The sequence below is a fragment of the Globicephala melas genome, chromosome 8, assembly GCF_963455315.2.
Source record: "Globicephala melas chromosome 8, mGloMel1.2, whole genome shotgun sequence".
Lineage (NCBI taxonomy): Eukaryota > Metazoa > Chordata > Mammalia > Artiodactyla > Delphinidae > Globicephala > Globicephala melas.
Window position 1 is genome coordinate 41,508,867 of NC_083321.1, and position 24,900 is coordinate 41,533,766.

The following is a 24,900-nucleotide window of genomic DNA, read 5'->3' on the forward strand; positions in this document are numbered from 1 at the left end:
GTTTCCTCAGGATTAGATGCAGGTTATGCACCTTGAGCAGGAATATCACAGAAGTGATGCTGTATTCTTCTCATTGCATCCTGTCAGGGGGCACAGAATTTCAATTCAGATTTGTCCCATTACTGGTGTCTGCCAGCCTTCTCCACTCTAACATTCCTGGTTTCCTCTTTGTTAAGTTATTAAATATTTGAGGGCAGGTACTTTGAGATTATATAAACATCCTGTTCTTTATCAAACTTTCCAATTATCCATTCATTTATTTAGTTAGCATAGGTATTTATTTATATCAGACGACCTCTAATTTCCCATTTTATTTAATGGGTTATAATCCACTACTGTTACAGCTCTATGGGAACTTAGACCCCTGTGTATTTGTGCTTGGTCTTCTTCTTGTCTTGATGTTATATTTGAGTTTTACTTTTCCCTGATTTTGATTTTTAAAATTTAACATGACTATTTTGTTTTATGTTTTTCTTAACACCACTTCATATTCTTTATGGGAATTGGCAAGGACCAAGCAAGCAAAAGGAAAGGCGATGCAGTGAGACTGAAACTTAAAGAGTTTTTGAAGCTTGAAAAACCATGTATCGTTTTTGTCCTAAGTGCCAGAAACTGGAATTCACTTCTGGAGGTGAACCACTTCTTTTGTCTTAGAAACATCTATGTGATGATTTTCATTGTACTGCAAATGTAAAGCAATAATAATAACAACAATAATAATATAGCTTTGTACAGAGCTGCTTCTGGGCCAGATGGTTCTAAACACTTTACATGTATTAACTCATCTAATCCTCACAGCAACCCTATAAGGTAGGTACTATTATTTATCCCCACTTTACAGGGGAGACATCTGAGGTACCCGGAGTTTAATGACTTGCCTGACATCAGGAGTAAGTGGTGGAGCCAAAACTCAATCTCGGGCTGTCTGACCTGAAACCACCTTCATAACTACAACGCCAAACTAATCCAGAGGAGAACTGGGTCTGGATTTGGGTCAACTGGGACTCGTACAGGGCATTCTCTTGAGGGGGAACTAAAATGGCCCTTGAGGTTGGGAAGGGAGGTTGATGCCCACCAAGTGTGAAAGCAGGGAACTAACAAGGATGAGTTTGGGCTTCTGGGCCCTGAGTATAGCCAAACTTGAAAGCCAGTTATGTAGGACCTCTGTGTTACGATTCCCTTCTCTAACTCCCCAAGCTTTCAACAACATCTTACTACCATTGTCGCTTAGCCTAAGCTGTGATGTGGGGTATTAAGGGATGGGCTCCAAGCATGAAGCAAAGGTAGGGAAGCAGCTGCCTGAGGGAACAGATCCATTGTCTAGATCCAGGTAGCCAAGGTGGCAAGCAACAGCCAGGAGCTTTTGATACCATAATAATTGCCCGAGGATTCCCTCAGATTCTTAGGTGGTCAACCTGGCAGAAGCCTTGTCTTTCTGTAGTTAAGGAAAAATTAACTCCTCATTAATAATCTGCAAACAATATTTTCCAATTATAAAGATAGGGGGCACCCTTTGAGAAGTCAGACTTTAGAGCGTCCTGTGATTTCTAGCACTAGATGGACGAGGCTGTGGCTCCTTCCTCTACCCAACCATGACTTAAGAGCTGGGATCTGGGACATCTGCCAACGTTTTCCTTGGAGTGGATTCTTCTTTTGCATGGCACATATCACAATTGCTGGCAGAGGAAGAAGGCAAGGTGAATCTTTTCTCTCAGCGTACAAAGAAATGCAATAAGTGTGTCATTGCACCTAGAGTCCCCGCAACAGAGGCCTTGTCAGAGAGGTAATGAGGGCCAGTGACTGGACACATAACAAACGGTACAGAGTAAGACCCAAGTGAGACCACTAAAAGCCAAACACAAAAAGGCAAGGGTAGAGAAATCAGATCCGGGAAGTGGGTTTACCGAGCAACACAGTTGGTATGAAGGAAGATTCCTCCAAGCAACATGGACTGGAACAGCAGGGCCTGTTCAAGTACATTCTGACTCATCAGATTTCTACGTGGAGCCACAGATGTGTTTAATTGTATACACTGAGACCGATTTGCACACTGTGAGAATGCATGAACCCAGCTGCCTAAGCCCCATAAGCATGGTAGAGATGTAAGAGTGAGTGTGGGAGAAACTGGCTGCCGTTCCCGGGGCTCTGCTCTCACTGGTTTCCTGATTCCACAGCCGCAAGACAAGATTCAATCCTGCAGCTTTCATCTGGGGTTGCAGCCCAGTCACCCATCATTCACCACTCCCTGATTTTTCTTCTACACTATGGAAGGCTCTTCTGGGTAGCGGAGACTGTTGCTCAGAGTCTGGGTGTAATTATCACAAAACAGCCTCTGACTTTAGGGGAAAAAAATAACAAATGGACTTTGGACGATATAAGGAGATGATAGCTAACCAGTCCTGCACCCAAAACTGCAATCAGAGCAATTCTGATGTCACTGTTAATCATGCCGATTTATGTTTTGAAAGGAAACCAAATGATGAATATAATGATTATTCCTGTTTCTGCTTCCCCCCTCTTTCTCCTCAAAAACTGGCAATAACACTAAAGTCAAATTAAACATCTGTTTGAAAAATAAGCTGGAGTGCTGATGACAGCTGCGCTGGACTTACAAACGCACCACAGCTGTCAAACTCTAAATTAACAATGATTTTCATTTATGAATAGTATAGAACTAAGATATCATGGAGCTTTTTCTTCTCTACTTTCCTGGCTTCCAGGGGCTGTTAAATGCAAAATGTTGGGGAAATGCCCAAGGGAAAATGTAGCTGAAATCAGCCTGCAATGATTAATAATGGAAGGAGTGGGGGACATTCTTTCTTCTTACTTAATCTCATTTCTTCACTGGCTTTAGTTTGGGTAGTCTCTGTGGCAAGCAGGCTCGCAGGAAGGCGAATAGTTCAGGGACAATTCTTTGATTAGTGGTTGCAAATGAACGGTGATGGAGCTGTGAGCACCTCTGAAGGAATGTCATCTTCTACAGCGCTGAGGACCCTCTGCTCATCTTTCCAGCATCCTTTGTGTCTTCAGTGGACTTCTGCCCATTGTTCTACCAGATGAAGTAATGAATGACCAGGTATATGACTCTGTTACCCTGTGGTTACATACTGGGTATAAAAAGATCTAATCAAGCCATTTTGGTGACAGGATAAAACGTGCCAACCTGTTTTACACTTACTTCATGAGATTGGCCAAGATGGCAGAGTAGAAAGAACCTGAGTTCACCTCCTCTCATGGGCACACCAAAATCACAACTATTTGCAGAACAACCATCAATGAAAAAGACCAGAACCTACCAGAAAAGATCTTCTACAACTAAAGACATCAAGAAGGAACCACATGGGATGGGGGTAGGAGGGGCGGACTCACGATAGAGTCAAGTCCCATACCCCTGGGTGGGCGGATAATTATACTGGAGAATAATTACATTGCAGAGGTTCTCCCACAGGAGTGAGAGTTCTGAGCCCCATGTCAGGCTATCAAACCTGCGGGTCCTGCACTGAGTTGAGCCCCCAGAGCCTTTGGCTTTGAAGGTCAGTGAGGTTTGATTTCAGGAGCCCCGAAGGACTGGGGGAAACAGACTCCAGTCTTAAAGTGAGCATACAAAATACCATGAGCTCCAGGTCCCAGGGCAAAAGCAGCAATTTGATAGGGTCCTCCTACCTGCTGGCTTTGGAGTATCTCCTGGAGGGGGGGGGTGGAGGAAGGGTGTGGCTCGCCCTGGGGACACAGGCCCTGGCAGTAGCCATTCTTGGGAGCTACTTCTACCATGTGGATGCTGGTGCTGGTCGACGCTGGTGCTGGCGGGCGCCATTTTGAAAATCTCCCTCCAGCTCATTAGTGCCAAGACCTGGCCTCGCGCAATAGCCTGTAGGCTCTGGTGCTGGGATGCCTCAGGCCAAGCAACTAACTGGGACACACACACACAGCCCCACCCATCAGCAGGCAAGCGGCCTAAAGACTTCCTGAGCCCACAGCTGCCTCTGGACATGGCCCTGCCCACCAGAGGGCCCAGAACCCAGCTCCATCCATTGGTGGGCAGACACCAGTCCCAGAATCCCCTGGGCCCTGGCCCTGCCCTTAGGAAGACTCCACTAGCCTCTAGACCAGCCTCATCCAACAGGGGGCAGACACCAGATGTAAGAAAACCACAATCCTGCAGCCTGAGGACCCAGCCTGTAGCAGGTCAGACCCAGCCCTGGGTCCCAGCCCTGCCCACTAGCAGGTCAATGCACTTACTTCATGACCCTGAGAGACGAGGTAGGTGTGGAAACATCTCTTTGTCCTTTTCCACCCTTGTCCCAGGGCTGTCACTGTCCTACCTGGGGAAGGGGTGAGGCTCAGGAGTGGAGGAACACGTCTACTATATATTCCCTGGTTAAAAAAATATGTATATGGATTGAAAGGTTAATGTAGACATGATACCATCTGATGATTTTTCATTGTTGCATTTTTATCCTGTGACCATTTCATGTCAAAAATGTCCCGGGGCAGGGCTTCCCTGGTGGGGCAGGGCTTCCCTGGTGGCGCAGTGGTTGAGAGTCCGCCTGCCGATGCAGGGGACACGGGTTCGTGCCCCAGTCCAGGAGGATTCCACATGCCGCGGAGCGGCTGGGCCCGTGAGCCATGGCCGCTGAGCCTGTGCATCCGGAGCCTGTGCTCCGCAACGGGAGAGGCCACAACAGTGAGAGGCCTGCGTACCGCACCAAAAAAAAAAAAAAAAAAAGTCCCAGGGCAAACAAATTGTGGTATATACATGTAATGGAATATTATTCAGATATAAAAAGGAATGAAGTATCAATACATGCTATAACATAGATGAACCTCAAAAACATTATGGTAAGTGAAAAAAGTCAGATGCAAAAGATCACATATTGTATGATTCCATTAATATGAAATATCAATAATAGGCAAATCCGTAGAGGCAGAATGCAGATTGGTGGCTGCTAGGGGCTGCCGGGAGAGGAAAATGGGGTTCCTGCTAATGAGTAAAGGGTTCTACTTTGGAGCAATGGAAATATTTTGGAATTAGACAGAGGTGGTGGTTGCACAACATTGTCAATGTACTAAATGCTACCAAACTGATGGCTTTAAACTGGTTAATTTCATGTTGTATGAATTTAATTTCAATGTTTTAAATGTCCACAGGATCTAAACATCATGTTTTGATCCCACCACGATCAGGGCCTAGAATATCTTGGCAATCCCTGCTCCATCACTGGGATAGGACTGGGACTGGTCTTGCTGCCAGGGCTCTGGGTCCCTGTGCACAACTGGGGTGGGCCATTCACTCGCACATGCCCACCGAGTTGTGGTCACACCGCTGCCCCTTGCAGTGTGGGTTTCCGTGTTCCATCTGAGCCTCAGTTTCCTGCTGTGCCTGGAGCGCCTCCACAGCTCGTACTTCCTGTTAGTTCTTCCCAGTTTTCTCCCCGGGGGCTGGATCCTACACCTGGGACTCCAGCTGCGGAACGAAACTCTGCCGCCATTGGACTGCTCCCTTGGAACTATGCCACTGCCAGCCTCCCAGGAAGTCCTGGCATCTGGATTCCACCTGTTGGATGACATGTCTTAGAGTATCTAAGTCTTCCTGAACCAAGCACATGCTGCCCCCTTTTTTTTTTTTGTGGTACGCGGGCCTCTCACTGTTGTGGCCTCTCCCGTTGCGGAACGCAGGCTCTGGACGCGCAGGCTCAGCAGCCATGGCTCACGTGCCCAGCTGCTCCGCGGCATGTGGGATCTTCCCGGACCAGGGCACGAACCCGTGTCCCCTTCATCGGCAGGCGGACTCTCAACCACTGCGCCACCAGGGGAGCCCTCATGCTGCCCTTTTAACCATGGTCTTGGTTTCTCCAACTGCTCTCACAAGAACCAGCCTCTTCTACTGGTCTGGGGTTTCCCACCCCCTTTTCTATAGATTCCTTGCTTCCACCCCTAGTTAGCATTGCTGAGGTTCTAGCCAGCCTCAAGGGAGAGCCACCCTGACTTATGACAAAGGAGCCTGTGGTTCTTCTCAATAGCTAATGCCAGAAAAATTGCAGGGTAAGCTGCACTTCAGCCACATCAGATCCTTCTAATCCTGCCAGATTCCTCTAAATCATACACAGAGTCATCAGATGTGGGTTTTCTGTGTTATTTCCTTCCAAGATAAAAAGAGTTGGTGAGCTCCATGAAGTTACAAAATCTTATGAGTTCTGGCTAATCCCTCCTAATACTCATCTCTATCCTCACTAACAAGTCTTTCTCTTGCCAGGTCCTTGGCTTTGTTTTCCATTTTCTAAAGGACATTTAGTTTCCTCACTTGGGAGCAACACCTCTCCGACCCAGGCAGTCCCATGCCTCTCCAGGCTTCACAGACCAAGTGAGGCAGAAGGTGGGGGTGTGCGGGTCAGTGTAGCTTAGTGGTGATTAGTTAACAACAAGGGCTTTGGAGTCAAGTGGAAGTGGGTTTAAGACCCAGCTCTATCACTAAACTGCTTTATTACCCTGAATACAAACTCTCTAAACCTCAGTTTTCTCATCAAGAAAATGGGAAGAGTATAGTGAAGACCCTACAGGGCTTTTATGAAGATTAAGTAAAATAAGGCATGCAATGCACCTAGCATAGTTCTTGGCAATAAATGTAAGCTACTTATACTACTCTTCATACTAACTGATGCAAGCTACTTATACTACTACTCATACTAACTGATGCATTGAGCATCTCTATACGCCTCTTCACATCCTCTCATCCCAACTCTGATTCCATCCACTGTTGCTATGAGCAGCTCTGTCCACTGTAATTAGATGATACACACCTTGTCTGTGTGGTGTACCTCTTGCTTCTTGTCCCAGAGCTTCTCTTGGTGCTGCAGTACATGTTCAGAACCTGATGAACATTCACACACGTGCAACCCAGACTGCAGGGGCATTAATGCCTGTGGGGCTACCCTTGATCAATGGAGGATGAAAACCAATGGATAATGGCTTCCCCCTTCATTCCTGGGCACGCTGCTCTGAGACACATGTCATATGTCTTCTCCAAAGGTGCCAGCAGGGGCAAGCATCGACTGACTGCCTACGGTGATGACCAGGTCAATAACACTTGACCAAATAACCCCCATCCCCACTGCCCCCACCTTCTCCCTGGGCTCACTCCCCAAATAAACTCTCTGCACACAAGCCTTTGTCTAAGCTGGGCTTTTAGGAGAACCTAGGCCAAGAATCAGCAGTTATTGAGTTCCTGGCACCGGGGTATACATTAGAGCAGGGGTGAGTACATTTTTTTCTATAAGGTGCCAGATAAAAAATATTTTAGACTTTGTAGGCTATAAGGTCTCTACTGCAACTTCTCAATTCTGCTGCTGTAGCGTGAAAGGGGCCCTAAACAATCCAGAAATGAATGAACCTGGTTGTGTTCCAATAAAACCTTCTTTATAAAAACAGGCAGTGGGCCAGACGTGGCCCACAGACTGTGCTTTGCCAACCCCTACATTAGGGCCACACAGATGAGTAAAATTGATCCCCTCCTCCATGAAGCTTGCAGCCTTGGGTGGGAGGAGGAGCAACAAATGAGGCTGCAAAGGTGTCTGCAAACATCACTAAGGACCTTGGACCCCACGCTAAGGAATTTTGCCTTCATTTTTTGGTGATGGGGAACACTGAATACGTTCTCAGATCTAGTAGCAGCTGCAGCTGGGAACAGGTTATTTCACGTGCAAGAAATGAATTGCTCGTTTTTAATATTTCTGTGAATCCCAGTCCTGCCAGAGGGCTGCCTCCCCTGCAATCCATGACCAAACTTTCCATCAGATGGCCAAGTTCCCTTATCTGTTACCCTTGAGGCCAGAGGTATCTCAGAATTCAGAATATTTTTGGATTTCAGAAAGATAATACGGGGTACTTTGCATATATTTTGCAGCATCGAACACATTAATATTTACAGTAAAAGACTATAAATAACTTCAAGTCAGTTCAAGGCAGGTTTGGGTCCTAAATGAGTTGAGAAAATATCTTTTGGATTTTAGAGCTTTTTGGGTTTCAGAAATGCAGATGAAGGACTGTGGACTTGACTTGTTTTGTGTTTCAGCCCTATACTGTGACATTCTCAGAGACAGTCTCTGAATCCTCATTGACTGCATACAGTAGGTGCTCCATAAATGTTATCAAGAGAGTGAGCAGACGAGACTGGCAAGAGAACACTGTTCACGGAGGGATTCAGTGGAAGAAGAGGCTGGTCAGGGACTCTGGTAAAGGACATAGGGAGACTTAAATGCTCCGATCGGGATTCTGGACTTGATCTGGAAGGTGATGCAGAGCCCCCTTCAAGTTTGTTATGTAAGCGGTGTGACTCAGCTGCCTATGAGGACAGCAATTCTTATACCAGTAAGAGGCAGAATCACAGGGCAAGGAACTAGTGTGAGCAGTACAAGGTTCCTGCAATAGTGAGGCAAGAAGTGCCTGTGAGAAAGGCAGTGAATGTAAAGCAACTGAGAGAAAGAAGAGGCAGTTATGGCAACTAATCATGTTGGGGGAGAAGGAGAAGTTGCAGGTGAACCTGACCTGCCTGAGATGGTGGAGTACAGTACTAAGATCACAGACTCTGGAACCCAGAATGCTTCTCTGTTTAAATCCCAGCTCTGTCACTTACCCTGTGACCTTAGGGAAGTTACTTAACCTCTCTGTGCCTTAGCATCCCAATAGTATCCACTTCATAGGGTTGCTCTGCGGATTAAACGAGTATCTATAATGCACCTAGACCAGGGCTTGACTCTGGGCTGTTATTACTGCCTGCAACCAATCATTGTTTCATACGGTTGAATTCCCCAAATGGTTCGCCAAGTGACTATCTCCTCCAGGGTAAGGCAACCCACATCTCAAAACCCTCCCAAGAAGTGACAAGTGAGTGTCAGAAGTCTAGTAATAAATGTATGCAATGAAGGTATGGAAAGACAAGATCACTTCCAGGGACAAAACTTTTATCAGACTTAAGGGGATAGGACTTCCCTCTGATGGGGTCTGTAAACATCTATTCTATTCACAGAGGCTTTTTCTTTCAATCAATCACCACTTTGCTGTAACAGTTTGCAGCGTTGAAGCATGCCACGGAAACTTTAAGTGCTGGGTCATTCATTTGTAGGGAGAAGGCTATAAGGAGGGATGTCTCAAAAGCCTGTAATTTAGAAATGTTCAAATCTTTGCATCCAAATGGAAAATGGAAATGGTGTCAGGTTTGTGCCAAAACGAAAGTTGTAATTGCGATGTGCTTCCCTTCCCAGCCCTCCTGGGCAAAGGAACATAACCAGCTACGTGGGCTTCAGAGCTGTCATCTACAGATATTTAGCAGACTCTGCAGCTTACACTACCAGTCTGCCTTCTCCCAGGAATATTACCCTAACACAGCAACACAAATGCCCATTTTTGAAAGTGAGGGCTCTGCAACAAAGTTAGTGTCTCCCCCTTCATCTTTCCTGGAATTTGCTGCCAGACGTAAGCACCCAGACTAACTTTTTAGTGAATCTTCCTTCTAGCATGTCAGTCCACTGTTTAGTCCACTCATGGCTCCCTTGTTCCTCTTGAATCAAGTTCAACCTCTTCGTCTTGACATTGGAGAACCTGCATGATTTAGCAATGGATTTCGGCCCCCAATGACCTTCTAACCTCACCGAGTCTGTCTGTTTACTGTCTCCCAGTGCCACCATATTTACTCTCACCTCTAAGTTCTCACGTTAGTTTCACTCTATTCACACCCTTCACCTGGAATGACCTCTTCCCTTCTGTCCATTTATCCACAGCCTACTACTGCCTTCAAGACAGAAACTAACCTTTCTAAGGAGCTCTGGTGCTCCCATTATTACATTCTTCATGCATCTACTTTCTGACTAACCATGTTTAATCTGTCCCCAGTTCATGTCTGTCTTGGGTTGGCTAAGTTTTGCATATGTATTTTTATTTACACCACAACTAGACTTCAGGAAAGTGTCTTGAAAGTCAGGATCCTTGTTTATACTCTGAGTCTTTCTCAGTGATGGTCAGCTCTGGACACATGGAATACTGGTTGTGATTGGTTTCTCCAATACCACCTTCCACAAGAAAAACAAGGAAACTTTCTCATCTAGATAAAGGGTATTTCTCAACTTGATTCAAGGCATCAGTTTGATACCTGTACTTCCTGTTATACTTAAAAGTGAATTATAAGAGTATTCTCATTAAAATCAGGAATAAGCATGAATACCACTATTTAATACTGTACTAGAGGTGATAGATAATAAACTAAAACATGAAAAAGATACAAAGGTATATTTATTCATTACTTCCCCCCCAAATGAAAAATAAACATTAGAACTATTAAGAGAGTTCAGCACTGTCTAAACTCAAACTCAAGGTACAAGAATCAATAGCTTTCCTAAACACAAGCAATCAATGATTAGAAACTTTAACAGGAAAAAAGAGCCCATTCACAAAAGCAATAAAAGTATAAAACACCTGTGGGGGAAAAAAAGCCTTACAAGAATGTTTAATTCAAATGAGGAAAAATTACATGACTTTCCTGAAGGACATAAAAGACCTGAAGAGGGGATATTCCATATTTCTAACTGGGAAAACACACTGTAGGTTGCTATGATATAAAAACATATTGTAGGGTTTGCAACACCATTCAAAATCCCAATATACGTTTTTATTAAACACAACACAAACTCATTCTATGATTCGTCTGGAATTATGAATCTGCTTGAATGGCCATGAACATTTTGAACCAGAAGATTAATGAGCGATGACTTGCTATCAAAACATAAAATAAAATTTTGCTATAAAATGGTGTGGGTTTCGTGCAGGGATAAAAAGATCAACAGAACAGAACAGACATGTATAAAAATTTTATATTTGTGAAAGTAGCATTTCAAACAATAAGGGAAAGGACAGACTATGTGATAAATGGATGTGAAACAACTACCTAGCCATTTTGAGAAAAATAGGTAGATTTTCATTTCCCAGCTGTGTGGATAGCTCTGGTCTGTCCCTCCAGCTACTTCCTTCAACCTTCTGTACCCTGTTCTTTGCGGGAGAGGAGAATCTGTGTGAACTCTATCAACGAGGCTTCGTTGTCCTCGTGGTGGGAGTCAAGGTCAAAAGGGAGAATCGACAGGGAATCAAGACTGGGATCCCTGTGGGTCACCTCAGGCTAGTAGCTTCCCTTAACTGAAGTTCTCAGCCCCTGGGAGGTGGTGGTCTTCTCTGCCCCGTCCTCTGCACGCTCCTTTCGCCGCTTCAGACATGGGTGCTAAAGGCTCCTCTCACTTTTATTTTGGCCACACCATCATAATCAGACCCCTGATTCAACGACCCTTTGGCACCTCATGTGGAGCATGCCATCTATTTTTTCTTGAGGCTTATTGATATCATATTATTCACAAAATTAAATTCCAGGAAGATTAAAGACCTAAATTTATTTTTAAACCTATAAAAATATTAACAATATGGGAATATATTTATAACCTTGGGTGTAGGAAGATTATTTTTAGACAAGATACAAATCAAAATTCATAAGAGGAAGGATGGATACATTTGACTAAAACAAAATGCCAAATTTTTGGATGATTAGATACTCATAAGCAAAGTTAAGAGAAAGATGGAGAGGAATATTTGAAATTTATAACAAAGTGTTATTATCTGTACCATACAAGGATCAATTTTAAACATAAATATAGTTTAAATATATTAAATTATATATTTACATATGTTTATATATAAAACACATAATATAAAATATATTTTATACATATAATATACACATATATTTTATATATAAATATATGGAAATATATAAACATCAATTTTTAAAAGAAACATTATTAGAATAATGGACAAGAATATGAATGGGCCATTTACAAAGAGGAATAAGAGAAATAAATGGAATAAATATTTGAAAAGATTCTTAATATTACTAGTAATCAGGAAAATATAAATTACCACAAGACACCATTTTTAACCATCAGATGGGCAGAACTTTAAAGAATGATAAACATCAAGAGCTGTTGAGGAACTTCCCTGGTGGTCCAGTGGCTAAGACTCCACACTCCCAATGCAGGGGGCCCGGGTTCAATCCCTGGTCAGGGAACTAGATCTCACATGCCACAACTAAGAGTTCACATGCCACAACTAAAGATCCCACATGCCGCAACTAAGACCTGGTGCAGCCAAATTAAAAAAAAAAAAAAAAAGAGTTGTTGAGCAAGTAAGGAAACAGGCTCTCTTGTTCACAGTCAGGGAGAGTGTTTAAGTTGGCAAGCTTTTTGGAGGAAAATCTGGCAGTGTCTATTAAAATTATAAATGTCCAGCCCTTATGATCCTACTTCTTGGCAGCTACCATGGATAAAAACTTGCATATTTGCTCAAAGAGGTATGTATAAGGATGTTTATTATAGCACTATTGGTAATAGTAAAAAACTGGAAACAATCTAAATGTCCATCAACTGTGGAATAACTAACACATTTGCACAGTAGATTATATGCAACAGTTTAAAAACAGAGATAGATCCATATGTTCTGACCTGGAAATATCTCTAATACCTTTTATTTAGTGAAAACCTATTTAATTTCAGGACATCACGTAGACCATGATACCATTTGTGTAAAGGGTACTTGTATGTTTTTTTATATGTGTATAAACTCACAGATAGAAGTCTAACAAATACACACCAAATTGATATCTATTGTTACTCTGGGGTAGAAGACTGTGGGATTTATTGGGAGAAATGTCAGGGATTTTTCACTTTTTTTGTATTCTGTATTTTTCTGTATTTCACTATTTTCTGTATTGTTTGAAATTTTACAATGTGAATGTATTTACATCTTACCTATAAAATGATTTCTTTAGTGAATAATTATAAATTACATTTAATTCCTTCAGAAAAAGATAAAAGAAAGGAAGAACATGGGGCTTTAGCATTAAATGGAAGTATGACTTCAAGAAACTTGCCTAATTCACTGAGACTTGTCTCCTCCTGCATAAAAGGGGGAAGTTTGTTGTGAAGATTAAATTAGACAAAGCTCGCTAGATGTGCAGCTGACTTCATGGTAGACAGTACTGGTTGTCCCTTTCTTTCTTCTCCATTTGGCCTGTGAGAACCTTTAGGGCCAAGATCTTAACTTCAGTTGCCTGTACACTGTGGACGTCTGTGCAAATAGAAGCTCAGTTACATTTACTGAAAGAATGAGTGACTGAACAAGCCACATTTGTTTACTGTTAATGGATAAACATATGTTCACATATGTTCATTGTTAACAGTAAACAAGAGAAGACTTTTTGGCTTCCAACAGGAAGATCAAAGGCTTCTGGTTTGTGAGAATAAGTCAAAGAAAACCAGAGATCTACACCAAAGGGATGAGGGTTTTAGAGCAGGAAGGTTCATCACACAGATCTGATATTGGAGAGCCCCTCTGTGGAGTGATAGGGCTGCCATGGGCAGGGGTGTGGGTACTGGAAAGCCAAGCTGAGAACCCGGTCTCCAGGCTGAGAGACTGAATATACTAATGGACAAAGGCTAGGCTGTATCTGACAGTGACGATAGAACTCTGACCCCCAACCTCTGCAGTAAATGGGAAGCCAAACCACAACGTCTGCAGCCATTAGTCCAGAACGGTTAGGACTTGGGCAACAATGTCAACTCTCTAATTTTGCCCCACTGCCTCCTCTATTTCCATCTCAGGACCAGTCAGAGAAAGCCTAATATGCTCTCCAAACCAATCACATCAGATGCTCCATTTCTAGTTAGCCCGCCCTCAGCTTCCCCATGCCAACAATCTCCAGTGAGAAAGTACCCACAATCTTCTCTTATTTTTCACTGTAAAGCTTTCCCACTCCTCTGCCTGCCTTTGAGTCTCTGTCAAATGCTAGTGATGGCAGCTGATTTCCTTGCTACATAGCAAGCTCTGAATAAATAGCCTCTTTTCTCAGTTCAGTGGTCTTCGTTTATTCCCACAAGGCCTTCTCCCACATTGCAACTAGATACTAGATACATGTTATATATTGGGATTTATACTTATACATAAATTCTACTTCTAAATTTAAAACAAATCACCAATGTAGATTAGTGCCAAAAGCCAAACTTCTCAAGGAATCTGAGGAAGGATGCTCAGCTTGCATTAAACTAAGAAAAAAATAAATGATGTCCATACAGATGGCAGCAAAAAGAGGCCAAAGACAAGACTGCGTCTGGACAATGGACAGAGGCTTCCAGAAATCTCTGCAAGCTTTCTTTTTCTCCCATAAGGCAGGCACAGCTGGGTCCAGAAACTGCAGGGACTGGAGAGTCTAGGTGGAATGCCTCCTTATCAGTCTCTCCTCAGGGCTGGGCTGTAGTTGTAAGTCTTTAGAAATCTCCACCTGCCACAGGTTCAGACAAATGAACCAAATATATACATAAGGCCTTAGGGGATTTAAAGAAGAAGATGGTTGGGAAGTTCCCAGCCCCTAACTCCAGGAAAAAGGGTTTCTTGGATGCTGGCATTGGAGCCTTGCCTATCTATCTACCCACGACTATTTGCCTGTCTGAAATCCTAAAATTCTCAGCATCACTCTATAGAGCCTTAAAATGTATTTAAAACAGGTTATAGCCACATTTCTCAAACTACTTAATGTTAATAGATGTCTCAGCAAAAAAAGGAGCTTTGCAGTCAAGTCTGGGAAATGCTGGGCAAAACCAAGTTAAACAGACTTCTTTTTTGGCAGGACTTTGCAAAACCTTCAATATGCTAATATATGTTGTGAATCTGCAAGAAGGAGATATATAGCATACAGCATCTTCCGAAGTTATTTAACCATAGAAATTGATTTCCTGCCCACCTATTTACATCTCCCTGAACATCATTCTATAACATACAACTTTGGAAGCACAGGTTTGAGATAATGCTACCTTTCATGGGAAAACCATTGGCTGGCTCATACCTCTCATCATCTATTGTAACTCACCAAGAGGAGGATCAAGATGCCCCATAGGAAGCGGGGCAAGAGGGCAATTTTGCTGGGAGAAGGAAGAAGACAGGATCATAAAGCAGAGCCTGGGGCCAACGGAGGTTACAGTCAGGTCTCAGGTCAGTCTAGCACAGCTTAAGGACACGGGGTGTATTCAAGACGGAGGAAGCCAAAAATTATCCTCGCCCGGGTCATAATTTTTCTTGACCAGCCATAGGGGTCATTATCTCTAGGAAGATAGAGAGTAACCAGCAGGTCATTGCATGGGAAGAAAATAGAGATTCAGGTGATTGATTCTTTGCATAGCACTTTACAAAAGACCGCCCATAGTCCTGTTTTAGAGTCAAGATAAGGGAGGGCAGAGAGATGATACAACTTGTCTGATGCCCCAATAAAGGCACTTTTCCTTCTGCAACCGCACCACGGAGACTTCGAGAGAGCACAGGAAAGGGGAGTGAAGTGTTGCAAGGATTCCCTTGTTCACTTACTTTAGAATCACACAGCCGGTTCCTGCAGGGGGCGCTAACCAGAACACCTGGATCCGCGTCCTCCTCCGTGGGGTGCTTTCGGTGACCGCAACGGGGCAATTACTCATAAATTGTGTTTCTTCTTCATCTATGATCTGTGGAAAACCAGTGGAAAATAAACACATTAAAATGCAATGTCACTTTGGGAAGTTTCCGTGTTGACACTTCCTTAATTTTATTTTTAAATCTGTCATTTTCTGTTAGTAGTTCTACATCCCCAAGACACCAGAACAGTGCCTGGCACAGAGCCCCACTTAATGCTTGTTGAATTAACGTAAGGGCAAGGATGTAGCACCTGTTCTCCGCTCTCTGGGACCAGGATCTTATGTCAGCACTTTGAGGGACAGGCCACTAGGTGATGATGTTGCTCATTTCACTACAACAACCTGTGTCCCACTTCAGGGAAGGAGGAGGGTGGGGGAAAGATGATCCAAAGCAAACACTATATACCTAGACGTTGTGATTCAATTTTATAGCTTGAAATTAAAATGTTAAAAGAAAACCCCCCTTTGGAGTAAGTATACCAAAGTACATAAAGTCGCCCAGCTCTATAGCACTGTTTACTCTTGCAGCCTCTCCTTTCTTAATTTGTGCCTTATACCGGTGTTCTCCCAAGTTAACCATCAAGATTTCCTATGACACTGCAAAAAAGCTGGTAGCCATTCCCATTCCACAAGGCTGTTTTCACCATTTCTCCGGCTTGCTTCTGGGTCTGCAGCCAGGACTTGCCTATCCCTCTCATAGAACCACAGACTGTTAGACCTGAACGGCTCTTTTTGGGGAAACCGTCTAAATCCAATGGGTCTTAAGTGCCAACTCCAACTGATTGGTAGTAGCTGTGTTATGAGTGGTGTTACTAACATTAACAGAGAACATTTATTGGGTGTTTAGTGTAGGCTAGGTACTAAGCTAAGTGCTTTATATGAATTACTCATTTAATTTTCAAATACAACTTAATGAGATCATTATATCCATATTGTATTTACTTTATTTAAAATGTTTTTTAATTCCTCTTTTTTTTAGGAAAGCAGGTAAAAAATTAAGTCACATCATATCCTTTCATCACTGTGCAAAGCAAAGGCAACGTTTTGTTTACCTCTATATTCTTTATACATCTCTCATTTCCTTCCTTTGTTTACTGCTCACGCCTAAGTATTTAATATATGTCCTTCTGAATATCTCTATATACATATATTACATATGTGTGTGTGTGTGTAATTTACTTGAAGTTACATAGAGTTGTTTTGTATTTTAATATTTCTTTCACTTAATCTTATAATTTTGAGATATGTCAGTGTTACTACATGTGAATGTAACACTGCTACTGATGCTGCTTAGTACTCCACTGCATGCATGGACCACATTTTACTTATTCTCCCAGTGAGGAGCACTTAACTGACTTCCAGCTCTTTGCCTCGACAAACATTGCTGTAATACAAATCCTCATGCTGCTCTGCTTATGAACGTACCTGAGAGATTCTCAGCAATATAAACCATGTAGTGGGACTGCTTGGTTGTGAGGTTGTAGGTATAATCATATTAATTTCACTAAGTAGTTCCAGATTGTTCTGCAAAATGGCTTTACCTACTTTCATTCTATAAGCTATGCATAACTGTTCCCATTTCCCCATATCCTCACTAGTACTTGTGATTATTGGACTTTCTAATTGTTTCCAACCTGATGGATGTAAAGTAGTATCTTGTTTTCATTTAATACTAGCAAATTTGAGCATCTCCTTCACATGAACATCTTGACGTTTCTCCTGTGAATTGCCTACTCAAAATATTTACTGGTGGATTTTTCTTTTTCTTGTCGATTTGTAGGACTTTCCAGATATGAAATGCTCATCATTTACAAATATCTTTCTGTCACCCAGACGTTCATCTTATCTTTGGAATTCTTCAATAATTTCCATCTAATCAAATTGATCAATTTCTCTCCTATGGCTTGCACTTTTTTGGTCTTGCTGAAAACACTGAGATCACAAAGATATTCTCTAGTATTTTCTTCCAGTAGCTTTATAATTTTATTTTCACATTTAGGCCTTCAATCCATTTAGAATTTACTTTTTAATGTGATGGAGTAGGGATCCAACTCTATTTTCTCCATACTGTGAGCTACTTCAAAACAAATTAGTAAACAGATTTTTTTAGAGCAGTTTCACACTCACAGCAAAATTGAGCAGAAAGTACAGCGAGTTCCCATATACCCCCTGTTCCCACACATGCACAACCTTCCCCATTATCAACATCAGGTATCAGAGTGGTACATTTGTTACAACTGATAAACCTATAGAAACCTACACTGACACATCATCACCCAAAGTCCACAGTTTACATTAGAGTTCACTCTTGGTGTTCTATGGGGTTTTGACAAAGGTATAATATGCATCCACCATTGTAGTATTGTATTGAGTAGTTTCACTGCCTTAAAAAATCCTCTGCTCTGCCGATTCATCCCTTCCTCCCCACAACCCCGGGCAATCGTCAAGCTTTTGCTGTAATTGCTTATTAGTTCCCTGAGGTTTTTTGTCGATTCAGATTTTCCTATGTAGACAACCATGTCATCTGTAAACAAAGACGGCTTTATTTCTTCCTTCCCAATCCGTGTATCTTTTATTTCCTTATCTTGTCTTGTTGTATTAGCTAGGACATCCAGTATGATGTTGAAAAGTAGTGGTAAGAGGGGACATCCTTGCCTTGTTCTTGATCTTTGCAGCAAAGTCTCAAGTTTCCTACCAGTAAGTATGATGTTAAGTGTAGGTTTTTTGTACGCTCTTTACCAAGTTAAGGACCTTTATCTCTATTCATAGTTTGCTGAGAGTTAGGGTGTTGGATTCTGTCAAATGCTTTTTCTGCATCTATTTATATGATCATGTGATTTTTCTTCTTTCACCTGTTGATGTGATCGATTACATTAATTGATTTTCAAATGCTGAACCAGCCTTGCATGACTGGGATAAATCCCACTTGGTTATGGTGTCTATTCTTTTTATACACTGTTGCATTTGATTTGCTAATATTTTGTTGAGGAATTTTACATCTATGTTCATGAGAGATATGGGTTTGCAGTTTTCCTTTCTTTGCAATGTCTTTGTCTACTTTTGGTAATAGGGTGGTGCTGGCCTCATAGAATGAGTTAGGAAGTAGAGAATCGGTATAATTTCTTCCTTAAAGAAGAAATTCACCAGTGAACCCATCTCAGTCTGGTTCTTTCTGTTTTGGAAGGATATTAATCATTGATTCAATTTCTTTAAAAGATATAGGTCTACTGATATTTTCTATTCCTTATTGTGTGAGTTTTGGTAGATTGCGTCTTTCAAGGAATTGGTCCATTTCATCTAGGTTATCAAATTTGTGAGCATAGAGTTATTTGTAATACTCCTTATTATTCTTTTAGTGTCCATGGGATCTGTAGTGATGTCCCTTCTTTCATTTCTGATATTAGTAACTTGTGTCTCCTCTTTTTTTTTCCAGTTAGCCTGGCTAAGGGCTTATCAATCTTACTGATCTTTTCAAACAACCAGCTCTTGGTTTTATTGATTTTCTCTATTGATTTCTTTCTTTTTTCAGTTTCATTGATTTCTGCTCTAATTTTTATGATTTTTCCAGTTTATTTTAGATATATTTGCTTTTCTTTTTCTAGTTTCCTAAAGTAGAAGATTAGATTGATTTAAAGTTTTTCTCCTTTTCTAATATGTACATTCAATGCTATAAATTTCCCTTAAGTGCTGCTTTCATTGCATCGCACAAATTTTGATAAGTTGTATTTTCACTTTCATTTAGTTCACAATATTTTAAAATTTCTTTCGAAATTCCTTCTTTGACCCATGTGTTGGTTAGAAATGTGTTGTTTCATCTCCAACTATTTGGGGATTTTCCAGCTATCTTTCTATTATTGATTTCTAGTTTAATTCTATTGTGGTGTGAGAGCAGATATTGTATAATTTCTATCTTTTTAAATTTGTTAAGGTGTATTTTATGACCCAGAATGTGATCCATCTTGTTGAATGTTCCATGTGAGCTTGAGAAGAACATGTAATCTGCTGTTGTTGAATCGAGTCTATAGATGTCAGTTAGATCCAGCTGATTGATGGCACTGCTGAGTTGAACTATGTCCTTACCGAATTTCTGCCTGCTACATCTGTCCATTTCTGATAGAGGGGAATTGAAGTCTACAACTATGACAATGGATTTATCTATTTCTCCTTGCAGTTCTACAAGTTTTCAGCTCACACATTTTTTTTTTTTTTTTTTTTTTGGCGGCACGCAGGCCTCTCACTGTTGTGGCCTCTCTCGTCGCGGAGCACAGGCTCCGGACGCGCAGGCTCAGCGGCCATGGCTCACGGGCCCAGCCTCTCCGCGACATGTGGGATCTTCCCGGACCGGGGCACGAACCCGCGTCCCCTGCATCGGCAGGCGGACTCTCAACCACTGCGCCACCAGGGAAGCCCTCAGCTCACACGTTTTGATGGTCTGTCATTAGGTGCAAACATATTAAGGATTATTACATCTTCTTGGAGTATCGATCCCTTTATCATTATGTAATGCCTCTCTTTATTCCTGATAACTTTCATTGCTCTGAAGTCCACTCTGCCTGAAATTAATATAGCTATTCCTGCTTTCTTTTGATTAATGTTAACATTGTATATCTTTCTCGTCATCCTGCTTTTAATCTATTGATATATGTCTTTATATTTGAGGTGGATTTCTTATAGACAACATACAAGGGTCTTGTTTTTGATTCACTGACAACCTTTTAATTGATGTTTAGACCACTGATGTTTAAACTGATTATTGATATAGGCAGATTAATATTTACCATATTTTTGCCTTGTTCTTTGTTCCTATTTCTGTCTTTCACACTTTTTCTGTCTTTTTTGGTTCTAACTGAGAATTTTATATGAGTCTATCTGTTTTCCTTTCTTAGCGTATCAATTATACTTTTTTTTTTTTTTGGCTTTTTAAAATGGTTGTCCTGGAGTTTTCAGTATACATTTACAACTAACCCAAGTCTGCCATCAAATAACACTATACTGCTTCAAAGATAGTGCAAGTACCTTATAATAACAAAATATCCCTAATTCCTTCCTCCTTTCCCTTATATCATTGCTGTCATTCATTTCACTTACACATATATAAGCATATATAGACATAAACATATATAATTGAATACACTGTTACTATTATTATTTTGAACAAAGTATTATCTGTTAGATCAATTAAGAATAAGAAAAATTTTTAAATTTATTTTACCTTCCTTTATTCCTTCTTTAATACTCTTCCTTTTTTAAATGGAGATCTGACTTTCTGACCTATATTATTTTTCTTCTCTCTAAAGAACTTTGTAAACATTTTTTGCAAGACGGGTCTACTGGCGACAAATTCCCTCAATTTTTGTTTGTCTGAAGAAGTCTCTATATCTTTTTCACTTTTGAAGAATAATTTCACAGGGTACTGAGTTCTAAGTTGGTGGCTTTTTTCTCTCAACACATTAAATATTTCACCCCACTCTCTCCTTGTCTGCATGGTTTCTGAGAAGTTGTAGATAATTCTTATCTTTGTTCTTCTGTAGGTAAGGTGTTTTTTTCCTCTGGCTTCTTTCAGGATTTTTAATTTTTCTTTAATTTTCTGTAGTTTAAAAATGATATGATTGGGTATAGTTTTTTTGGCATTTATCTTTCTTGGCGTTCTCCGAGCTTCCTGGATCTTTGGTTTAGTGTCAGATATTAATTTGAGGAAATTCTCAGTCATTATTGTCTCAAGTATTTCTTCTGTTCCTTTCTCCCTTTCTTCTCCTGGTATTCCTATTATGCATATGTTATGCCTTTTGTAGTTGTCTCATAGTCCTTGTATATTCTGTTCTGTTTTTTTCAGTCTTTGTGTTTTTGCTTTTCAGTTTTAGTAGTTTTTGTTGATATATCCTCAAGCTCAGAGATTCCTCAGCTGTGTCCAGTCTACTGACAAGCCCATCAAAGGCATTCTTCATTTCTGTTACAAGGTTTTTGATCTCTAGCATTTCTTTTTGGTTTTTCCTTAGGATTTCCATCTCTGCTTACATTGCCCATCTGTTCTTACATGCTGTCCACTTTATCCATTAGAGCCCTTAGCATATTAATCATTGTTGTTTCAAATTCCCTGTCTGATAATTCCAACATCCCTGCCATGTCTGGTTCTGATGCTTTCTCTATCTCTTCAGATGTGTTTTTTGCCTTTTGGTTTGCCTTTTAATTTTTTGTTGCAAGGTGGACATGATATGCTGTAAAAGGAACTGAGGTAAATAGGCCTTTAGTAACATGTAGACATACCTCAATTTATTGTGGCTTCACTTTATTGCATTTCACACACTGCATTTTTTAACAGTATTTTTTAATTAAGGTATGTCCATTTTTTAGACATAATGCTACTGTGCACTTAATAGAGTACAGTACAATGTAAACATAACTTTTATATGTGCTGAGAAACCAAAAATTTCATGTGACTAGATTTATTGCAATTTTTGCTTTATTGCAGTGGTCTGAAACTGAACCAACAATATCTTTGAAGTGTGCCTGTGGTAAGGGGTCAGGGAGAGGAAGTGTTCTATAGTCTTATGATTAGGTCTCCGTCTTTCGGTGACGTGTACCCCTGCACTGTGAATTTCACGTGTGCGTCTCAGTTACCCCCCACCACTTAGGTGGGACTGGATGGCTGGAGGGGGCTGGAGTTGGGTATTTCCCTTCCCCCAGATAGGCTACGTTCTGATAAAACTCTAGGAGATTAGGCTCCAGTAAGATAGCTCCTCCTGAGAGCAGACCTTGTTGAGAAGAACAGAATGCCTGGTGTGTTTAAAACTAGCTCCTTTCCTCCTCCCCTTGCCAGAAGCCCGAAGAGAATTTTTTCTCTGATATTCACTGTGAGGACGTGGTAGATCTCCTGGAGGTGAAGCCCACAAAAGTTATTCCCCCTCCCCGCCAATGACTGGGCGCCTCTGGAGTTTCTAACTCTCAGACTTGTCCACACTGAGCCTCAAGCAATCCATCTATTGTAGTTCAGGTTTTCCTACTCCGGCACATGGAAATTTCTGCTCTGTTAAGTTGTCATTCTCTGTATCCTCCTGTCTGCCTCTCCAATTTGGGGGCAACAATGTGCCCGGTGATCTCATTTCTCTGATGGCTCTAGAAAGAACTGTTGCTTTTTTGGTTTGCTCAGCATTTCACTTGTTAGGATGGAGTGGTGACCTCTAAGCTCCTTACCCGGGGGCCTAGAAGCTAGACGTCCATACCGTGAGCTACTTTTAACACCACTCAATCCATCTTTCCTCCACTTTGTGATGCCACCTTTCTCATATAAAGAGTGACCATAAAATTTATTGTCCAAACAAGGATGAAAAGGTTTGTTATTAATGATCACAATATTCTGAGACAACTGGCAAAAGAGACTTTTCCAGGCCAATGGGGCTTATGTATACCAGGTTCCCAAACACATTGTTACTGAGCTTTATACTCAGGTTCCCACCCACCCCCACCATAGCACTGTAAATATATTTCAATATCTGCAACGGCAAGTCCTCATTCCCTGCTCTTCTTTATCAACATTGTGTTATCTCTGTGGATCTTTATTTTTTCATATATGGTATAAATACTCTAAAAACTCCCTTGCTTCTCTGTCGTTTTATCTTCTTTTTTTAAAATTTAATTTTATTTATTTTTTTATACAGCATGTTCTTATTAGTTATCCATATTAGTGTATATATGTCAATCCCAATCTCCCAATTCATTTTATCTTCTTGATGCGATAAAATCCCAGCCACTCACACCTGTGGAGCTCGGTGCTACTGGACAAAGTCATGTGATGAGGCCAATTGTTTCCTATATTAATTGACTCCTAGCCTCAGGTCTGCCCGGCTACATTGCTGTATGTATCTGGCAAACCATTACCTTTCCACTGTCAACGATGATGATTTCAAATCTCCAATCTCTCCAAACTTCCAACATTAATCTCTTCTTTCACTCTTATTGTATTACCTTGCCACTTACTTCACAGAATAAACAGAAGTCAGCAGATTTAAAGTCCTTCACTTTCCCACCTGCATTCACCCTGTCCTCCTTCATTCTTATTTTAACAGAGGAACCTTACTTCTCTTTCGTCTCTGCTCTGTTCCCATCCCTCTTCCTGACTCTAACAATTATCCCTTTTATCTCCTCCAGGTTCAACTTTTGCCCCAGTTGAATCATTCCTATTAATCTTGTAAGCACGGTTGAGTCTTTCCCATTGAAAAATAAAGACACCTTCAGTTAACCCTTCATCCCCCTCCAGATGTGGTGTTATCTCTCTTCTCTCCATCACTATCAAATAACTTGAATGAGTTGGCTATACTTCCAGTCTTCACTTCACATCCCACTCATCTTCATCCCAATCCCAGGAGTTTGGGGCGTACATCACACTATTAAAACAGGTCTAGATAAGGCCATCAGTGGCTTCTGCAGTGCTTAACCTAATAGATCTACAGTCCTTCTTGAAGCACTCTCCTCCCATAGCTTCTGTGCCATAGCTCCTTCCCGCCCTCTCCCCACCTCCACTTTCCTGTCCTCTCTCCCTATTTTCTTTGGCTGCAGATCCTCCTCTACTGGCTTTTAAATTTGAAATTGCTCAAAGCTCACTCCTAAGCCCTCTCCTGTTCTGACTTTATTCCCTCTGTGTAAGTGATCTCATTCAACTCACAGCATTAACTGCTACCTATGTGTGGATGATTCACAAGTTTACATTTCCAGTCTTGGCCACTTCTCAGAGCTCTAGGCATGCATCTCCAAACTTCTATCTTCTACTTGCACTTCCTCTTGGATGAAACATACCTCAAAGACACCTGGTCAACAACTAATTTATCTTCCCTCTAACCTGGTCCTGCTCTAATTATGCAAGTCAGAAACGCCAGGTGTCATCCTTGGCTCTTCTCCCCCTCTCACCCTTTGCATCCGAATGCTGTCCATGTTACCTTCCAAACGTCTCTTGAATTCCTACTAGCATCCCTACTACTACCATAGACTAATATCCCTACTACTATTGTAGACTAAGCTACATCATTTTTAATCTGAACTAATATAAAATTATCCTAACTGGTCTTTGTACATCTTCTCTTGCCTTTCTTCATTTTCTTCTCTATACTGCAAACCAGAGTGATCTTTTAAAAGCACGAATATAATCTCCTTCCTTAGAACAATTCAACAGCTTTTCATTATTTCCAGAATCAAGACTGAAATCCTTAAGAGTCAAGTCCCTGCCTTCCCACCTCGCTAGCCTCATACTGTGCCATCTCCTCCCCACCTTGCTTTCTGCACTTGTTTTCTCCTGCAAAAGCCTAGTCAATTCCCTTTTCCTTCTTCCCTCCCTTCTTCCTCTCCCTTCCTCCTTTCCTTCTTCCTTTTCTGAATCTCAGCTCAC

At 41.4% G+C, this 24,900-nt stretch overlaps 1 protein-coding gene across 1 annotated transcript in view; it reads right to left on the reverse strand.

The window, feature by feature from the left end:
• Nucleotides 1-24,900, reverse strand: part of SPON1 (spondin 1) — a 281,632-nt gene that overhangs the window by 184,218 nt on the left and 72,514 nt on the right. Inside the window, exon 3 of the mRNA XM_030831472.2 lies at nucleotides 15,442-15,575. Within this exon, the coding sequence (XP_030687332.1) occupies nucleotides 15,442-15,575 (134 nt within the window). The remainder of the gene's footprint in view (nucleotides 1-15,441; nucleotides 15,576-24,900) is intronic.